Source organism: Vombatus ursinus, unplaced genomic scaffold (assembly GCF_900497805.2).
Source record: "Vombatus ursinus unplaced genomic scaffold, bare-nosed wombat genome assembly UNPS02010304.1, whole genome shotgun sequence".
NCBI lineage: Eukaryota > Metazoa > Chordata > Mammalia > Diprotodontia > Vombatidae > Vombatus > Vombatus ursinus.
In genome coordinates, this window is record NW_020950082.1 from 3,597,845 (window position 1) to 3,618,863 (window position 21,019).

The 21,019-nt window shown below is 37.2% G+C and overlaps 1 protein-coding gene across 1 annotated transcript in view; it reads right to left on the bottom strand.

Annotated features, from left to right (window-relative positions):
- CLYBL (citrate lyase beta like) overlaps positions 1–21,019 on the bottom strand; it is a 371,726-nt gene that overhangs the window by 175,038 nt on the left and 175,669 nt on the right. The window contains exon 3 of the mRNA XM_027854136.1: positions 11,188–11,374. Coding sequence (XP_027709937.1) covers positions 11,188–11,374 — 187 coding nt within the window. The remainder of the gene's footprint in view (positions 1–11,187; positions 11,375–21,019) is intronic.

The following is a 21,019-nucleotide window of genomic DNA, read 5'->3' on the forward strand; positions in this document are numbered from 1 at the left end:
AAGAAGAAGAAGAAGAAGAAGAAGAAGAAGAAGAAGAAGAAGAAGAAAAAGAAGAAGAAGAAGAAGAAGCAGTGGAGGAGGAGAGGAGAGAGAGAGAGAAGAGAGGTAAAGAATAGGACAAAGTCCTAGGGTACAATCATGCATGAGTGTAGCACATGGAGAAATCTTGCTAAAATACTAAAATATCCCACCAAACATTATTGATTAGTTTCTCAAAATATTTTCTTGAGTAATACAATACAACAGAGTGCAATTAGTTCTACAGGAATAATGTTATAAATATAAATGAAATATTATAGTTGGCTTTGGTTATACTTTATTAATGTTACTGTGCCAGGATAACACTATGTGGAATATGCCCGTATAATTAACATTTAGAAACATTTAAAATGAAATATTCGTCAACAAAAATAATTAGATAAACATGCTCTTAGAGAGTTCTTCTTTTACTCTTTGCTTATGGGAAGGATTAAAAATAGAATCATCTTAGCAACTGGCTGAGCAGAAGTCAAGCGTGCACCCTGATCTCCCAGTTCTATTTCCCCACATCCCCATATCCTATCCAAGCACAAGACAGTAATGTGTAAGTCTGAACATAGTACAGAAGAACATAGTATATAGTACATAAATATGACTATCCCTTCTAAGTCCATTTTACTCAAGAACAAACCCTTCCATTAGAGCAAATGTAGCATTCAGTGGTTCATTTACTGCTGCAGTTATGCTCATCTGTGTTAAACCTGAGTTAAAGACATGCTCATTCTCTACAACATCACCATCATCCCTTGGGGAACACCAAGAATGATCCTATAGCTGTTTTGTTGTGATCTAAGAGCCTTGACAACAGCCCTGCACTTTCCCCCACTAACTGAACCACTGCCCCTGCTTCCAGCCCCATCCCAAAAGCCATCATTCAGGGAAGCAACCATTTTGGGGACACAATCTAGCAGCAGCCTCTACAGGTGCTATAGCCCTCACCTCCTCAGCAGTTGTAAGCTACTGAAGATCCAGAAAGAAAGTTTTTTCAAACAAAGTCCTTAGTTCTTTCAGATGGTTCAATATCAGAAACAGATAATAGTTTTATTAATGGAAATGACACTAAAGAAGATACATTAGCAACTGTCTTGCTGCTGTACCCTAAAGACCACTGGGTCTTTCCATCTGACTCGCACCTGGGACATTCCTATATATGTATTATCTCCCACTATTAGAAGATGCTCCATGGGAGCAGGGACTGTCATATTTTTCTGTTTGTTTCCCCGGTGCTTAGCATAATCATTTAATAAATATTTTTTACTCATTCATTCATTGAGTGACAGCAGTATAGATTCTCTACTTTGGTTAGACTTTACCTTACTGTCTCTGTAAAAAGTTACACTGATTCCTTCCTCTTGGCTTGGATCAACTTGTCCCCTGTTTACCATGCACTCTCCCTTTTATCTACTGAAATCTTTTTCACTCTTCTATGACACCTTCCCAGACTATCATTGCCCTCACTTTTTTTTTTCTCTAACACCCATTGTCTATCAGGTAGTTCTCAACCTTTTTGGTCTCAAGAGCACTTTATACTCTTAAAAATCATGAAGTATACTGTATCCTAGGTTATTGCCAGTTTTTTGACCTTTGTCTTGTCACTGGACTTCAATGACTCAGGAAGAAAAAGTAACTTTGTGCAATTCCACCTCACTTAAATCCAATTCGCACACATGTTGGGACATCACCCTGTAATGACACTGGTCCTCTGAAAATGAAGGGCAAACAACATTTCCCAAGAGCTTTTGTTTAAATGGGTTTTATCTATCAATTTTTACTGTATTAGAAATTAAACCACTTTGGTATCATAATGAGAACAGTTTTGACTGCATGGAACCCACTACCTTTGAGAACTGCTGGTCTACACTACTCAACCTAGCTGTGACATTTGTTGTTTAGGTTTGTAGACAGTGTGGTAGTTTTCGACTTCTCCATCCCCTAAACATATCTTGGGATTTCTTGACTCTATGTTTGTGCTCATGAAGCTCCCTGAGCTTGGACTATCTTCCTTCCATCTCTTTATCTCTTGGGTTTCTAGCCATTCTTTAAAGCTCAATTCAAATGTCACCTCCTTCTAGGAAGCATTCCTCAATCCCCCCAAGTCAAAAATGACATCTCTCCTCTCAGATCTCACATAAATAAAGATTCTTAAGTCTTTCTTATGCATTTATCATTATTATTTTGCATTATAGTTACGTATGTGTGTATGCACGTTTCCCTTACTAGCTGTAAGCTCCAGGAGGACCAGAACTGTCTGATTTAAACTTTGTATCCTTCCCTCCCCCTGGTGGAATGCTCTATACATAATAAGTGCTTAATAAATGCTTGCTGAATGAATGAATAATTCAATACTTCAATTCTATTGAATACATATTTGTTAAGTTTTTACTGTGTCCTAGGCTCCTCACTGGGAATACAAAGACACAAATGAAAACAGTATTCTCTCAAGGAGCTTACGTTTAATGATTCTTCTGCTTATAAACCCACCCAGCAGGATTAACTTAAAGCAGTTTCCTCTCACAAGTACTCATTGTATATAATATGCCATCCTATGCCATCTCTGTATTGTTACTGTCTTGTGAAACTTGTCTCCCCACAAACTAGGCACTCAATAAATACTTGCTGAATTTAGCTGAATATATTTTCAGCATGTTTTTGAAAGCATGAAAAAACATAAAGCAAGTATGTAATCACTCCCTGGAAAACCCAGTTAGATCTTGGATGCTGAAAGCCAAAAGAATGGGTTGAATTCTCATCCTATGAAATTCTATGGGAATTTTTCCAGTAGGAAAGCTGGAAAAACCCTAGGAGCAGATGGTGGTACTGATTAAAAAAATCTTTGGCTGGCAGAATGTCAGCCCCTTCAATAAATCTGCCAAATGGTTCAAGGGCTTTCTTGGGGAGAAAGGGCAGGCCTGGCACAGGACATCTACCTAAGTGTTGAACACCAAGGAAGACACTTCCACTAGTGGCTTCTTGCTATTTAACTGTTAATTACAGTCCCAATTACACATCTCATAGCTATAAGTCCTCCTTCAGTTTGTAGAATCATACATCTAGATCTGGAAGGGATGTGAAAGGTCATCCACTCCAACCCCTTCATTTTACAGATGAGGAAGCTGAGGTTCAGAGAGGTTGACTGACTTGCCAGATATCACACAGGTAGTACATAATACAGCCAGAATCCAAATCTAGGCCTTCTGACTTCAAATCCAGTGCTCCTTCCACTGTACCATGAGGCCTTCCAGCACTTTTCCTTCTTCTCAGCCAGAGTTGAGGCTCTCCTATTTTTCAACACTGCTTTGACACTTCACTTAGTCATTTGATATCTTACTTCTTATCATTTGATGATTTTAACCAGTGTTCAAACAGGAAAAAAGGCCAAGACAGTCATAAAATTACATGTACACTATCAAGATTTCATTTAAAAGCAGAGTCTCTAATCTTCCCACCTCCATTTCTTTATTTCTTTCAAGTGAACTCAGAAGGCTTATATTCCAAAGCCCCAGAGGCAATGTGATATAATGGCTAGAATATCAGAACTTAAAGTTAGAAAGGCCTGGGTTCGAATTCTGCCTTAGATATTTATCAGCTGTATGACCCTGGACATGTAACAACTCCTCTGAGCCTCAGTTTCCTCATCTGTAAAATGAAGGGTTTAGACTTGCAGCCTTTGAGGTCCCTTCCAGCCCTAAATCTGTAATCCTATGGCAGTTAGTGCTTTTTCTGACCACGAAATAAGAGGAATACTTTCTTGTTATTTTTTCTCCTCAACTCAGGGTCAAATGTTTAAAAATTTTTTTTTGTATAAAACTTATGGCCCAGTTTTCTGATCAATCTGCTACACTAAAATTATCTTAAAATTGGGCTGGATTTTATTAATTTTAAACATTCCTGCTCAAAGGTGACAAAGTATCTGAAAACTGATGGGATGTTTATGTTTAATGATTCTTCTGCTTATAAACCTACCCAGCAGGATTAACTGGGATGTCTATATTTTTAAAAACATCTAAATTCAATACAGCTTCTGAGGCAGAAATTCAAATTGTTTTCTGAAAGCCTGTATTTTTAGAGAATAGAATTGACAAAACGAACAGCTTTAAAGATGTCTCTTAAAGACTAAGAGGCCCTTTAATCTCAGACACCAAAAAAAAGGTTTGTTTAGTTTCTTAAGGGAGAAAGAAAAAAATACCACATTTGAAACCGTCTATTGTACAATGATTATACAAACTCAACACAAATAAGTTAGTCTCCATACACATGGACTCTGGTCTCAAATCCACAGAAAGAGTAAAACCAGCCTGTTTAATCCTACTCTCTAGAGTTATTTAGGAGTGGGTGGATAATAATAATAATAATAATAATAACTTATAAACATTTACATGCTGTAGGATTTTCAAAGCTCCTTATATTCATTATCTCATGTGGCCTCACAACAATCCAGTGAGGTGAATACTACTGATATTACTGTAAAATAATTATTACAAAAGTATTATAAAATGGTAACATTTTACAGATGGCAAAACTGGGGCTCAGAGAAATTAAGTGACTTGCCTAAGGTTACACAGCTACAAAGAGCCTAAAGTGGGATCTGAACCCACATTAGACCCTACCATTATGTCTCAGAAATATGTGAGAAGGAATATAAGATTAGGAGAGGTCTGGGCATAAATCTAAGGTCATCTGGCTATAATGGTCTTGAGCTTCTGTTCTTCTCTCCCTAGACCACTCTTAAACTCTGAGCCCTACCTGGATTTCAATAGCAATTCACTGTAAAATCAAGTTTATTTAATTCAATTTATTTCCCATGTGGCTCTGCAAGAAGTAGCTAAGACAATCTCCTTCTGATTATAGATATCTCGCCATCTGACCACGAAAGGAGAACATCAGAAGAAAATGGAAGAAGGTTTTTTCACAAAACTTACTTGGAAAAGCAGTGGTATTATTATATTTATAGACTTCTTTGCAGAAATCTCTATTGTTTCCAGTGGTGATACACATTATAGGGAGGATATATGCAATAATATGCAGGATTCAAAGGATGCAGGTGCATAGGATTCAAAGCTAGAAGAGACTTTATCTCCTCCAAAGCCCCCATTTTTGAAATTAAGAGACTCAAGCCTAGAAAGGTTGAGTTTCTCAAGGTCACAGAGACTAAAGAGCAAAGCCAGGAATCAAACCCAGGTATTTGATTTCAAATCCAATGGTCTCTCTAATACCTTAGAATATATCTCCGTACTTTGATATTTTGATGGAATTAAGTCCAATAGAATATGTCTCTTCCTTTATGATGCAACTCAAGCAATACTTTCTACCTGAAGTCTTTCCTGATTCTTCTAACTACTAGTCTCTTCCTTCCCGAACCAGCATGCATTTAATTATCTAGTATTTATTTGTATTTATTCTATAAATGCTTAAATATGTGCATATTATTTCTCCATAGTAGAATGTAAACTCCTTGAGAGAGGGGGAGTACAACATTTTTGTCTTTTTATTCCCAAAATCTAGTTCAAAACCTGGCACACAGGATGCACTTAACATTTGTTGATTGATAAAGACATCATTTGATTATTGTGGGTATGCCCTCTACCAGTATAGATCGCAATCAAGCCACAGTTTCTCATTCTATGTGATTCTTTTCTAAATCTTTCTATGAAACTTTCATAAAGGATCTACTCAGTGGGCTGAAAGCCCTCCTCTGGTGAGATTTTTGGTGAGCATATGTCTTCCTGTTTAATGCCCTAATACTGATAATCAGAGGATCTTTGAATCAAGTTATCCACATAGTTGCACCTACTCAAGTCTTATAATATTTTACACATGCATTGGGAGAAATCTTGTTAAAGAAGAGTCTTCAAGGATATAGCTTTCTCTACTGAATCAAATTTCAAAAATAATGAACAACACAACTAACAATGAATATGTTTAATAAACAGTAAAAAATCTTATTTTCTTTATGCTTCTCAATTGTATAACTGAAATATGACCTGTTAGAGAGCACTATCTGGGAAAGACTATTCTTTTCATATTTTCATCAGAGATAACTTTGATATACACATATACCATTCTCACAAAGAGATCAGAAAGTCAGCACATGGACCTGTTGTTATGGCTATCTTCTTAATCACCTTTTTTGGAGTTGTTAATAATGTTAATGATCTTTAACATTCTTTTAGAATCATTTCTTTTTTGAGATATCATGAAAATCAATCACTCATTGGCTTTAAAATTGTGTTACCTCCAGCACATTTGCTCTAAATGTATTTGGTCATATCTAGTGACTTTTCCCGACTCTTTAGAGTCTATGTTACTTTACCTCCCAAATAAACTCCTGTTGTCTAATTTTCAATCTCTCCCTATCTACTGGGTCATTCTCTGCACCTATAAACTGGCCAAGTCTGTCCCATTTGTGAAGAAACTTTGCTTGACTTACCATCTCTTCCAATGGTCATCCTACGTTTATCTTTTCTTTTGTAATCAAAACTAGAAAAATCGCATTGTCTTCACTTCTTTGGCACTTCTCTTACTGTCTTCTCAAATCTTTACACTCTGAATTTCAACCTCATCACTCAACACTGAATTTCAACTCATCACTGCTTTCTCCAGTGTTGCCAATGGTTTCTAAATTGCCAAATCCATTGGCCTTCTCTCAGTCCTCATCCTTTTTTTTCCCCCTTCTACAAGTAACATTTCACACTGTTAACCACCCCCGTCTTGGATACTCCCTTTTCTTTGGGTGTTAGTGACACTATTCTCTGTTAGCCTTCTTCAGTTTACTGGTTAGGCTGCTTTGCTGCAGGTTATTATCCATGTCCCAGTTCCTAACAGTGGGTATACCTGGGCCCGGCGTCCTGGGCCCTGGGCCCTCTTCTCTTCTTTCTCTATACCCTCTCTCTCTCTATGATTTTATCTGCTCCCATGAGTTTTATTCTAATCTCAAAGCAGATTGCTCCCAGATCTATATAACCAGTCCTTGACTCTCTCCTGAGCTCTAGTCCCATATTGCCAATTGCCTGCTAGACATTTCCCACCGGATGCTCCATATACATCTCAAATTCAACATACCTGGGACAGAACTTATTCTCTTTACCTCATCCCCTACCCAAATCCATCCCTCTTTCCAATTTCCTATTACTGTTGAAAGCACCACCATCCTTCCAGCCTCTTCACTCTTTATCATTCCTTCAAAAATAACCATTTGTCAATCTGTCAACAAGAATTTGATTTTATCCCACATTTCTCACATCCTTCCCTTTATCTCTATGTTTTTTTTAAAGTTTCATTTATATGTTTTGGTTTTAGGTTACAAATATTTATAGATTATTCCCACTTTAGGAGAAATCTCTTTTAACAGGATAAAACAGTAATGTAAAATTAATAATACAATGACTTCATCTAAAAGTATAAGCAGCATTTCACATCCGTAGCACCCTTTGCCTCTCTATGAAAAAAAGTAACAGAAAACTATTTTCTCTTCCTCCAACGCCCATCTCATTAAAAGAAAAAGAAAAACAAATTTCTTATAACGAATACTCATAATCAAGTAAAACAAATTCCTTTAGTTGATATACACAAAAATAAAGATGGCTTATTCTGAACCCTAAATCTGTCACGTCTTTGTAATGGATAACATGTTTCATTATTATGCCTTAAGAATCATAAATAGTCACTGTATTCATCATAGTTTATCATTCCTCTATCATCCACATAGTCACCATCATAATTCAGATTATCATTTCTTTCTGCTTAGAGTACTATAATAGTTTCATTATTGGTATTCCTTTCTCAATTCTTTTCTTCCTTATCTTTACATCTTAGAATCTCTTGCTCCTTTCAAAGCTCAGTTTAATTGTCACCTACATAAGATCTGTTCTGATCCACAAGAGCTCCTAATACCCCCTGAATAATTTGCATTTACCTTGTATATACGTTATATTTACCTTAGATCTATTTTGCATTTACTAATATACGTATATTAGTAGATATATATGTATGTGTGTGTTTCTCCTTTCCCACCATTGTTTTGGTGGTCCCCTTATCTATGCTTATCATGTAATCTCTCTAAAGCTGAAAAATGTTTAATTTTTGTTTCTTTGTATCCCCTGAACCTAATGGGTACTTAATAAACACTTCTTGAGTTTCTAGTTCCCATTTTTCAAAGTTAACAGCATGTTTAAATGGCTCACATAGGAGTTGTAATTATATGTAGTGTCTTCTCATCTTTATCTTTTCTCCTAATTTCATGTTAATTTTTACTTTTGCTCTAAAAAGTCAATTATCTGACCACTCACAGCTGATTCTGAAATTATCCTGATGTTTATAACCAGTCATTTCCTATCAGTTAGTATATAATAAATTTCTTTTGGGGGGAGGGTGTGATATTCAGTGTTCACCATGTCCAGTGCCTTCTTGAAGAAACAATTCATGATATATAGACATAATGATTTTGTTATTTTAAAAACTCAAATCATATTTTCCAAAAAATTTTTGCCATTCTCCCAATTTTGTCCAGCCTTATACTGAGCATTAAGGTATATGTTGATTTAGTATGGAAGATCTAGTCAAGATCTCTATAGAATCCTACTATTTATTCATCTTTTTTACAGCAGATATTGACATATAAGCTATAGTTGTTTTGGTGGTCCTCTTACATAGATTCATCATGAGCATTATAAGATAAGATAATCAAGTGTTCCACAAAATTGTTGCTCTTATGCTCATGATAGAACCAACTCTCCCAATTATTTTATTTGGCTCTCCAAGAAGTACCTCTAAACCATCCTTCTTTATGTCTTCAGGCTTTATTTAGAATAATAGAGACTAGACCTGTGATTTCCTTGATGTAGGGAATTTCCAGATGAGGAAATGCAGCCAATGAACATTTATTAAACCCTTACTATATGCTGGGTGGGCAGCTAGGTGGCATAGAGGATAGAGCGCTGGGCCTGGAGTTAGGAAGTCTCATCTTCCTGAGTTCAAATCCAGCCTCAGACATTTACTAGCTGTGTGACCCTGGCAAGTCACTTTTTGCCCTCAGTTTTTGCCTGTTTGCCTCAGTTTCCTCATCTGTAAAATGAGCTGGAGAAGGAAATGCCAAACCACCCCAGTATCTTTGCCAAGAAAATCCCAAATGGGGTCATGAAAAGTCAGACACAACTGAAGACTGAAACAAATGAACAATATACTAGGTACAGAGCTAAATAGCAGGGATGGTCACTGCTTTTAAGGAGACCACAATTTAACAGAGGAGATAACATGCAGAAAACCATAGATACAAAATATATACAATGTAAATAAAAACTAATTCAGGGAAAGTACCTGGAGAGAGAAAGGTGGCACTGTAGGGAAGACTGGAAAAAGCTTCCTGATCCTGAATACACATGTAAGAGGAGGAATAATTTTATAGGTGTAATAAAAAGTAGGTGTGTGTTGGGGGTGGGGGAGGGGTCACAACCTTTCAGTGCCCCATATGGCCCTCTAAGACCTCAAGTTGCTGAACATTTACTGAACTGCATCAGTAAAGAGATTTTGCTCCCTGGAGAGTTCCTTACACTGATGTAATCCTAGATTTGAACAAATACTTACCTAGATATAATAATTAGCATTGACATAGATCTTTAAGGTTTACACACAAAATTCTTAAACAACCCTGGAAGGAAGGTGTTATTAATGTTCTCATTTTACAGAAGAGGAAATTGAGGCTAGGGCTTGCCTAGGGCCATATAGCTAGTAAATATCTGAGGTAGGATTTGAACTGAGTTCTTCCTGCTTCCAAGTCCAGCATTCTGTCTGCTGAGGCACCTTGCTGCCTCAAATATCTAGAGAGATATAGCTATATCTAGATATGCAAATATAGCTATAGAGAAACATACACATACACACACACACATATATATATAAGTACTATCTTTGTGTATATGTGTGCATGTTTATATATAAATTACTATGGTAATTTATATATAAATATACTTATATATTTAAAAAATATAACATATAATTTATATATACAAAAGTATTTCATATATATAATTATAAATATAAACCAAAGTCCAGATAGCGCAAATGATTTGCCCAGGTTACATAATTTGTTGGTACCAGAGCAGAACACTGAACCTAAATCTCTCAGATTGATCTTAGTGCTTTTTCCATTGTACCATTTTGCACCAGAAATCTGGAAGTACTTAATTTAAATCCTAAAAGTAACACATAGAGCAGATCTAGCAGAATAAAAATATATATACATAGAGACAACATCAGGATCTAACATGCTATTGAACTTTCCCTTTTAAGAGAAAAGATGAATGTACGTGGTAACCTTCTAGCTACATCCTTCCAACTTAGCACACTAAGCTGGGTCCCTTCTTCATATTCTGGGATATCCTGTGGGTCTGACCTCTTAAAAGCATGGTTCATGAGCCTCTACTGGTAAACTCATCTTTAACAATCAGCCCACAAATACAATTAGCTCAAAGCAAAGGTATTGACTAAAACAGGACAGTAAGAAAAGTGTGTACAAAAAATTACCCCTATAAACCTGGATGAGTAATTCTGCTATTAGATGCCATGGATTATAGGGCAGGAGGTAAAAATTCCCTTCCCTTCCCTCCCCTCTGCCCCTGCAAGTGAAGAGTTTATATTCCACAAAGTTGTTCAAGGCATCAATTCTTTCAGATTATGTTAACTAACTCCAGGCCTAGGAGTCTTAGCTACTTAATGGCTTCCAAGGGTGTAGACAACTTTCAGCCAGCCAAACCTAAGATCTTCTTCCAATTAAATTGGAGAGAAACATTTTTTGTATTTTGTAAGGGGACACAAGGTAACCATATTTATAGTTAAATGCCTCATTAATACATTAATATATCATTACCTATGTTATTTACCCTTTGCTTTCTGTGATTACGTTAACTTTTGGGGAAACAATTAATTTGTTAAAGGCTAACTATTTCTCACTGCATAAATTCTTAAACCTCTCTGAGAACAAGCTCTTAAATAGAAAAAGATGAGAAATCAGCAAAATGTGAGTAAATGGTGGTGGTGGAGGGGGCGAGGGGGTGCAGGAATACAAAAAGTACAAAATGCTGGCAATAGAAAACAGACTTTATTTATATTCCCCTCCCCCACCTTTTTCCCAATAAGAAATTATACTACCATTACCTTTTTGTTCATAGCCACACCATCTTCACAGTCTAACACTGCACAGTCTACATTCAGTGATGGTACTTTCTGTATTTTCTTTTCATCATTTCCAGGAACATAGAGCACTGCCCTCCTGGGAGTGTACTTGTGATGAACTGAAGAACAATAACCAATCTTGCAAACATTCACTGCCAGAGAGAGCTTCCTGCAAAAGAAAACGTTGAGTTTAGGTTCCAAATTATGTCTAATTCACTTTAAGAAGTTAAATCTTCCTTTAAGTAAGATAGAAATAATGGATGACTCTACTGGTGGCAAAGATCAATGAAAATTAAGAAAAATGACAACAGGAATAAGCAAGTAAGAAAATGTCAACTCAAATTGATTAAACTGTGGTTAAAAAATAAGAGCATACACAATCCTTTAAAAAAAAATGATACAATGCTAGATAGTATGACTTCTGGTTAGTCTGACTCAATAGAGTACTTCATTTGGAGTTTGGAGATACCTCAACCAGGTATATGACCTTGGGCAAGTCACTTCTTTGCTCAAATCCTCAGTTCTCTTCTATGAAAAATGAGGATAATAACATTAATATTTACTACCCTAGAGGATCAAATGTAATAAGTAATACATACCAGTGATTTGTAAATCTTAAATCATAATATTATTACTATTAATGTTGTCATTGTTAGTGTGCTTTTTAAGGAAAAACTTTTCAGTACTAGTATATAGTGCAGAGTATATTATAAGGAAGAAATTGGTGCTAGAATATACATTAAAATAAGCAGTACAATCCTATGATGCTAAGAAAAAAGAAACTAGAAAATAAATCATCTTCATTTCCTCAAAGGCTGGTAGTTCTAACTACAGGAGTTTTTGACAGCATTTTCCCAGCCAAAAGTCTCTTTTCCCAAGTGGAAAAGGCATAATCAACCAATTAAACAATGAAGTGACTTGCCCAAGGTCACATATCAAGTGTATGGTAGAGGTGTTTCATGACTCCAAGTATTTATTAAGTATTTATTATATGCCAGGAGTGGTACTAAAAGCTGGGGATACAAAGAAAGGCAAAAACATGATCTTATTCTCAAGGAGCTCATGTTCTAACGGGGGAGAAAGCATAAAAATAACTATGTACATTTATAAGATATATATGTATATACATATATATATACATGTGTGTGCATATAATATATGCAATCTCAAAGGAGAAGGGGGTGGGGGAGAGGAAGGGAAAGGAAAGGTAGAGAATAAATATTTATATAGTGCTTCCTATGTGCCAGGGACTATGCTAAGCACTTTATAAACATTACCTCATTTGATCCTCACAACAACCTTGTGAAGTGGGTGCTGCTATTATTCCCATTTTAAAGTTGAAATTGAGGCAAACAGAGGTTAAGTAACTTGCCTAGGATCACATAGCTAGTAAGTATTTGAAGCCAGATCTGAACTTAGATCTATAAGCCCAGTGCTTATGTACTTAGGAGCAGGGGTTGAGGTTGGGAGGGTGGAAAGTGTAAATTAGGAAAGGCTTCTAGCAGAAAGAAAACTCTGAGCTACATTTTGAAGGAAGTCAGGAAAAATAAGAAGTGGAAAGGAAGAATGAGAATATTATGGGTGTGGGGAAAAGCAAGTCAAAATGCATGGAGCTGGGAAGCAGAATATTCTATGTGAACACCGTACAGTGCATGCTGGGAAGTATAAAAGTGTAAGAAGATTAGCATCTGTGAAGAGCTTTAAATACTGAACAGTGATTTTATATTTAATCCTAGTGGTAATAGGGAGTCACTGGAGTTTATAGAGTAAGTGTGTCTGAATGTTATGATCAGATCTGTACTTTAGGAAAATGACTTTGGCAGCTATGTAGAGGATAAATTGAAGGCAGGAGAGACTTGAGGCAAGGACACCACCCAGAAAGTTATTATAATAGTCCAGAAGTAAGGTGATGAGGGACTGGACCAGGGTGGTGGCAGTATCACAGGAAAGAAAAGGGTATATATGAAAAATGTTACAAGGGCTGAAGTCACAAGGTCTGGAAATAGATTAGATGTGTGGGGTAAGTGATCATGAGGAGCTGAGGCTGAGATTGCAAGTCTGGATGTCTGTAAGGATGGTGATGCCCTCAACAGTAACAGAGAAATTAGGAAGGGAGGGTTTGAGAGGAAAGATAAGATCTATTTTGGACATGATATGTTTGAGATACCTATTGGACATCCATTTCAATATGTCCAAAAGACAGTTGGAGATATGGGACTGGAGCTTGGGACAGAGAGGGGTTAGATATATAAATTTTGGAATTATCTGCATAGACGTGATAACTGAACTCATGATAGTTGAAATGATTCTCAAGAGAGACAATGTAAAGGGAGAAGAGAGGAGAGCTCAGGAAAGAACGCTGGGGGACATCTACAGTTAATGGTGGTAACGTGGATGAAGATCAAGGAAAGCAGACTATGAAGGAAGTCAAAGAGGTAGGAGGAGAACCAGGAGAGAACAGTGTCTTGAAAACTTAGAAGAGAGAGTATGCAGATCAAGGTGATCAATAGATAATCTTCAAGACTAAATATCTGCCTTCACTTCTGAGCAGTGGAAGATGAGAAGTAGGAGAAGTCAGGAATTCTAGGTATTTTCTTGCAATCATAAGCTTTGAGCTTCTCTGGCACCTCACTACTACTTCTCCTTGCCTTTCCCCATCTTTACAGATGGGTAATACTGTGAGAATGAAGTAAAGGATGCCTCTAAAACTTCTCCTTATTGCAGATGGCCTGCTGAACTTAGGGAAGAGGGATTTTAAAAGTAGTGAAAATACTGGTGATATGAGAAATGGGAAATGGGAATTTCCTAGAAATGGCAAAGTTGGAAGAAGTGGCAGATGTGGAAGGTGAATATAATCAGTTCAGTCTTAGAAATGTTGACTTGGAAGAGATGGTTAAGACCTCCCAGGAGAGATGACCTTTTGTTATGACATAGTGGAAAGAACATTAGATTGGAAACAGGATGTTCATGACCTTCTTCCATTTATCAACTTCCTCATCTTTGAAAATGTACATATTAATCCATTAATTCCCATACTATCTACCTTGCAGGTTGGTTGTAAGGATCAAATGAACTCTATTTCCAAAATACTTCATAACCACTAAGCACTATATAAATAGCAGTTACCACTATCATCATCAGGGCAGTTAGTTGGCCCAGTTGATAGAACATTGAATTCAGAATCAGGTATATTCATCTTCATGAGTTCAAATCTGGCCTCCAACACTTGGGCAAGTCACTCAATCCTAGTTTCCTCTGTAAAATGGACTAGAGAAGGAAATGGCAAACTACTCCAGTATCTCTGCCAAGAAAACCCCAAAATGGAATCACAGAGAGTCGGACACAACTGAACAACAACCACCACCATCATCATTATCTAAAATTATACTCTTCCCTACCCCAGTTCATCCAACAGATGCCAAAACACTCTCTCAAATACCATTTTTATCATGTAATGTCCCTGCTCAAGAATCAGTAGTAATTCACTATTGCCTATAAAATGAAATAAGCATATATCTCCAATAATATCAAATAGGCAATATAGTTATTGCCTATAATACTCAATCTTCTTAATCTGGCTAACATAACCTTTGACTTAGTGGATGACATCCCATCCGGGGTGTGCTGGAGCCAATTGAAAAATTTTCATTGCAAGCAGCCAGTAAGAAACAATTCAAGTATTGTAGAAACACAATCAGGATAACACAAGATTTAGCAGCTTCTACATTAAGGGTCCAGAGGGCATGGAGTATGATATTCCGGAGGGCAAAGGAGATAGGACTACAACCTAGAATCACCTACCCAACAAAATTGAATATAATCCTTCAGGATAAAAAATGGTCATTCAATGAAATAGGGGACTTTCAAGCATTTCTGTGGAAAAGATGAGAGTTGAATAGAAAATTTGACTTTCAAATATAAGACTCAAGTGAAACATAGAAGAGGTAAACAGGAAAGAGAAATCATAAGAGCCTTATTAAGGTTGAACTGTTTATATTCTTGTAGGGAAAGATGATATTTGTAACTCATGAGTCCTTTTTCAGTATTAGGTTAGTGGGAGGGAAAAAATTATATGTATGTATAGATAGATAGATAGATAGATAGATAGATAGATAGATAGATAGATAGATAGATAGAGGGCACAGGGTGAGTTGAAGATGAAGGGGTGATATCTGGAAAATAAAATTAAGGGGTGACAGAGGTTTGTACTGGGAGAAGGAGAAAGGGAGAGGTAGAATGGGGTAAATTATCTCAGATGAAACAGACAAGAAAAGGCTTTTACAGTGGAGGGGAAATGGGGGAAGGTGAGAGGGAATGAGTGAATCTTATTCTCATAGGATTTGGCTTAAGGAGGGAATAACATACACATTGGGGTACAGGAAAATATGGGGGGAAGGGGATAAGAGCAGAGGGTTGATAGAGGGGAAGGCAGATTGGGGGAGGGGATAATCAAAAGCAAACACTTGTGAGGAGGGACAGGGACAAAAGAGAGAATATAATAAATGGGGGGTAGGATAGGATGAAGGGAAATATACTTAGTTTTTCACAACAGGACTACTGTGGAATGGTTTTGCATGACTACACATCTATAACCTGTATCAAAATGCTTGCCTTTTCAATGAGGGTGGGTGGGGAAGGAGGAAGGCAGAAAATTTGTAACCCAAAGTTTTAAAAACACATGTTAAAAATAAAAAAAAAATAAGAGCCAAAAAAAAAAATTCAGCTTGATCACTTATACCTCAGAAATTGGCAAATGTTAAAATAGGGGCTTGACTTTGTTGATTGTCTACATTTAAGAAAATGATGGAGAAATATAAACAGTGCAGTGCATATGAAATTTAAATATGTTGGACATACGATTTTTCCTCTTGAACTGACTCCTTTTGGAGTCAGTTGTTAAACATTTACCAGCACACTCCCATCTCCCACTATCTCATCAACCTAATTCTTTATTGGCGCTCCTATAAAGATACTGTTACAATCAATTAAGTCATTCACTCCCTTATCTCCTTTCAGGTTCCTTATATTTCTTCCAAGTTCAGCTCAGGCAACAAATCCTCCTGTAGCTTTCCTCAATCCCCTAAACTAGTAGTATTCTTTCCCCTCTCCTACAATTCTAGAATGCTTTGCTTGCTCTCTCTGTCCCCATCACTTTCTACCTTGTACTCCACTCAACTCTGTATATGTACTATCTCCCTTCCACCCAAGCAGAACATAAACTTCTTAAGGGCAGGAACTGGTTTGTTTTATTTTTTAATTTTCATTCCTAACACTAAGCATGGTTCCTTGTACTTAATAAGTACTTAATAAATGCTAAATTGAATTGAATGCCATAATGCATTCTTTTCTTCAGTTTCTTTGTAAATATCTTTTCCCTTAACTCTAATCATGGAATCAAAAATTTAGAGCCAGAAGGGACCTCAGAGACCATTTAATCCAACCCCTACCTTTTGCAGATGAGGAAATGAGGCACAGAAAGGTTATTTGATCTGTTTAGAAACACACAACTTGTAAGTATCTGACACAAGATAGAAACCCAGATACTCCTGATCCTGAGTCTAGTTCCCTATTCCTATCTTTTCTTCTCTTTGTCAAGCTATAGATTTCTTCCCAATCTCTCCCTAGAGTTTTTTTTTTTATTAACCCCCACCCCAGACCTCCAAAGGACTCTGCTATGTTTTTATTTGCGTTCTTAAGCCTTTTTTCACAGGGTCCCTTTCCCTGGCAAGAATATAACTTCTCAAAGACAGGACCTGGGTCTTCTCTGAATTTAGGCATAGGACCTGGAAGCAGTGATCTGCTGGGCATAGTGGACAATATGCCACAATGTGGGCCAGATGTTTCAAAATCATCATAGATATCTGACGGATGACCAATTTTATATCTAGCATGGCTGGTAGAGTGTTGCCCCAGGTCAAGGAGAGAGGATGGGCAGGAGAGGTGCTGCATTAAGGCACTTCTACCTAATGAAAAGATGTCCTTACAGTCATCAAAGTCCTTGCACCTTGCCTTAAGTCCCCCACTGGACTAGACTGCTATGCAGTGAAACCATCACTAATTCCCCTCAACATGACCACCCTCCCAACCCCATCTCCCTGTTTTTTGTCCTTGATGAAAATATTCCTAATTTCAGTTCTGGTATAAGCCAAAGAAAGTTGCTCAAATTAGAAGCTGTGAAGTAAGAGTTTCAGCATAACATTTTTTGGTACCTTTGTGACTCCCTGTATTAAACTTTTCTCTCCTAGAAAGAACCATCAAGGAGATCAGTCAATTTATGACTGAGGCCACTAATCCTCCTACAAAAAACCAATATCATGCTTGCAGCACAGTGGATGCTTTATAAATGTAGACTGCTGGTCAGATATTACTTAGGAACTAAGTCCTAGCCATTCCTATCATATATGACCTGCCAGAAATGAAATAAAAATTTAGTCCTTTCCAAATCAGCTTAGGAGAACTCATGCAGGCTATTACTTCATGCAATAGCAACCACATTTGATAGGAAGAGGGACCAGATAAGGGTGATAGCCCTGAGGCTGTTAGATAGAAATTGAATGTCTTCTTTTGTGACATTTCTTACTTTCCCTTTTCATGTTCACGGCAGAAGAGTTTTGTTTCCCCCCAGAGAATGGGGCTGGGCAATCTCTTTTTTTTTTTTATCAATCAAGTCTGACCCCAAGGAAAGAAAGAATTTTCCAGATGTTTTCTTGGATACATGACATCCCTGATTTAATTCCTCTGTTCTTTGCTGCATTATGGACTTTGTTTTTAGGCTGATAATCTCAGGGATAAGAGAAGCTTAACTCTGTAGATTTTGAAAATCAGCCAGGGGTCCGGGCATGTGATCAAGGCCAAGGATGTGATCCTCTAAGGGTCTGTATATGTGAACATGAGTTTGAAGGCAAGTCTGTAACCAGGAGATCAATCCAACTTACCTTTCTAGACTTGTCACACACTACAGTTATGTTCCACATCGAGGAGGGTTAGGGGCAGGAGGATGAGGAAAATCGGTGTAAATTTTTTGGCCCTCCTTTCGCACCAGAAGAAAAGTCTGATTTTTTTCTTTTTCTTTTATGGGGTGTTTACAATACCTTATTGTAAAATTTCGGTCAAGTATTTGGTCACAGGCTCTGTGTTGTCTGCTAGCCTTCATGTGTCGTCTGCAGTTTCCACAAACTCCCCCCAAATTGCCATTTAATTTCTTATGCCAACCCGCCATACGTCAAAACCAAGATGGGGAAAGTCAAGATATGGAAGTACTGTTAAAGCATATACAAAACATTTACAAAAATAAATACAAACTGTTGACATATTTACTTTGTATATGTATGCTTTTATGTGTTTTTTTTATCTACATATTGCCTTCTCCAAAAGAATTAAGGTCCTTGAAAGCAGGAGCAACTTCATTTCTATCTAAAATACTTACCAACATTTTAACAAATACTTGTTGATTGATTCCACAAAGAAAGAGGATAGACAAAAAATAAGGGCCAAAGTCCAAGATTAGACAGCCGCTTAGTTACCAATGAGTACCTACTCAATGAGTTCAAGTCACCAGGCCCAGATGAACCACATCTCAGGTTATTCAAAGAATGGTAAAGTATAATTACTGTAGGTGTCAAATCTCTTCAAATTAAAGAGAAAAAGAAAAGTGTCAGTGCTTAAGAAAGAAAAAGCCTCCTGATTTTCAATTTAAAAAGTAAAAAGGAAGAGGATAGAATCTGCAAAAGTCAGTGCTATTGCTGTTGAGATGTTTTTCAGTCCCATCCAACTCTTTGTGACACTTTTTGGAGTATTCTTAGTTAAGATACTGTAGTGGATTGCCATTTCCTTTTCCAGTTTATTTTACAGATGAGGAAACTGAGGCAAACAAGTTTAAGTCAATTGCCCAGGGTCACACAGCCAGTAACTGTCTGAGATCAGATTTTTAACTTGGGTTTTTCCTGACTGTAGGCCTGGCCGTCTGTGTACTGTGTCACCGAGCAGACCTATCTAGGGATTTTTTTTTAATTCTTGGTAAAATTCTGCACAAGTGGAGGACTGAGTGTGGAATTTTGCAGGTGCTATCAGACACAGTAGAAGTGCTGGTTGTTTTTCTGAATTTTTTTTTTCTTTTTATATCTTTGTGAAAGGTAAAACTTTTTTTTACCCTTCCCCCTTTTTTAGGGGAGAAGGAAGGTATATTAACTAGAAATGACTGTGCTATAAAGAAAAAAGACACATATAAAAAATAAAGATTTAAATGAAACAAACAAAATCAAAGAGAATAGGTGACACTTCATGAACCAAAGTTGTTTTGTTGGAAGGGTTGATGCCAGGCTAACATTTTTGACAGGGATATCAGACTGGTAGATCAGGGCATTACCATGAACACTATACGCCTAGCTTCCAATAAAGCCTTCAATGGTTTCTTCCTATCCTTGTGCACAAGATAGAAAGTTGTGGTTTAGATGATTATACAGTAAGATGGATTTTGAAAAGGGCAGAGAACAAATATAGTCATTAACAGGATGACTTTCAGTCAGAGGAAGGTTTTATACAGAGTGACCTGGGGCAGAGGTGTCAAACTCAGGCTGCAAAACTCCTGACCACCCAACCAGATTAAACCATAATTCAGAGATGTTGAATAAAATAAATTTAAAAATATAATACAACATAGATAATGTTAATTTGTGGTTTTCAACATCAGTATAAGGGCAGCTACCTAGGTGGTACAGTATACAGAGCACTGACCCTGCAGTCAGGAAGACCTGAGTTCAAATTTGGCCTCAGACACTAAATCATTTAACCCAAGGGTGGGGAACCATATGGTCCTCTAGGTCCTCAAGTGCGGCTCTTCGATTGAATCCAAACTTAACAGAACAAATTCCCTTAATAAAAGGATTTGTTCTGTAAAACTTGGACTCAGTCACAAGGCCACACTCGAGGACCTTGAAGGTCACATGTAGCCTCTAGGCCGCAGGTTCCCCAGGTTAAATTTTAACCCTTATTTGTCTCAGTTCCTCATCTGTAAAATGGGGACACACTGGAGAAGGAAATGGCAAACTACTTCAGTATCTTTACCAAGAAAACCCCAAGCCTGAACAACAACAACAAAAGTCAATATGTAGCTTCACAGGGATCCATTTCTATTTGAGTTGGACACCAGTAACCTAGGGATCTAGACATGGGATCAAGGGAATAGATTACAAAGGGATTTTGCACAAGGGAGGAATGGGTGAAGAAAGATCTATACCAAGTATATCAATGCTCACAGAATAAGACAGGTACCCTTCCAATAACTTTGTGCTATTTAACATTGTTATCAATTACTTAGGTGAAGGCCTATCTAGTATATTTTTCAAACCCAAATTTGGAGATGACATGAAACTGAGAGGGGCATCTAACAGAGCTGAATGTTTTTTTTATCCCTAGCAGTTAACACAGTGCTTGGCACACAGTGGTGCATAATCAGCAGTTTTTTCCATTCATTCATTCATTCATACACCAATCAATTTAAGTATAAAGGGATGATTAGCCTGAAGAATATAAAACTTAGGAGGGACAAGATAGCTGTTCCAAGTATTTCAAAATCTGGCTCAGGGTAGAAGGATTCTACCATTCTGCTTGGCTCAGAGGGAAAGTGTATTATGGGGTGGAAAGATTTAGGCTTAAAGTAAAGAAACACTTACTCATTGACCAGAGCAATACCAAAGTGTAATGCCTCGGCCCTAGAAGGTAGTTGGCTCCCCTCACTGGAGGTTTGCAAATGGAGACTATGTGACTATGTCTTAAGTATGGCTTCTGAGATTCTTTCCATGTAGGGGTGAGGTCA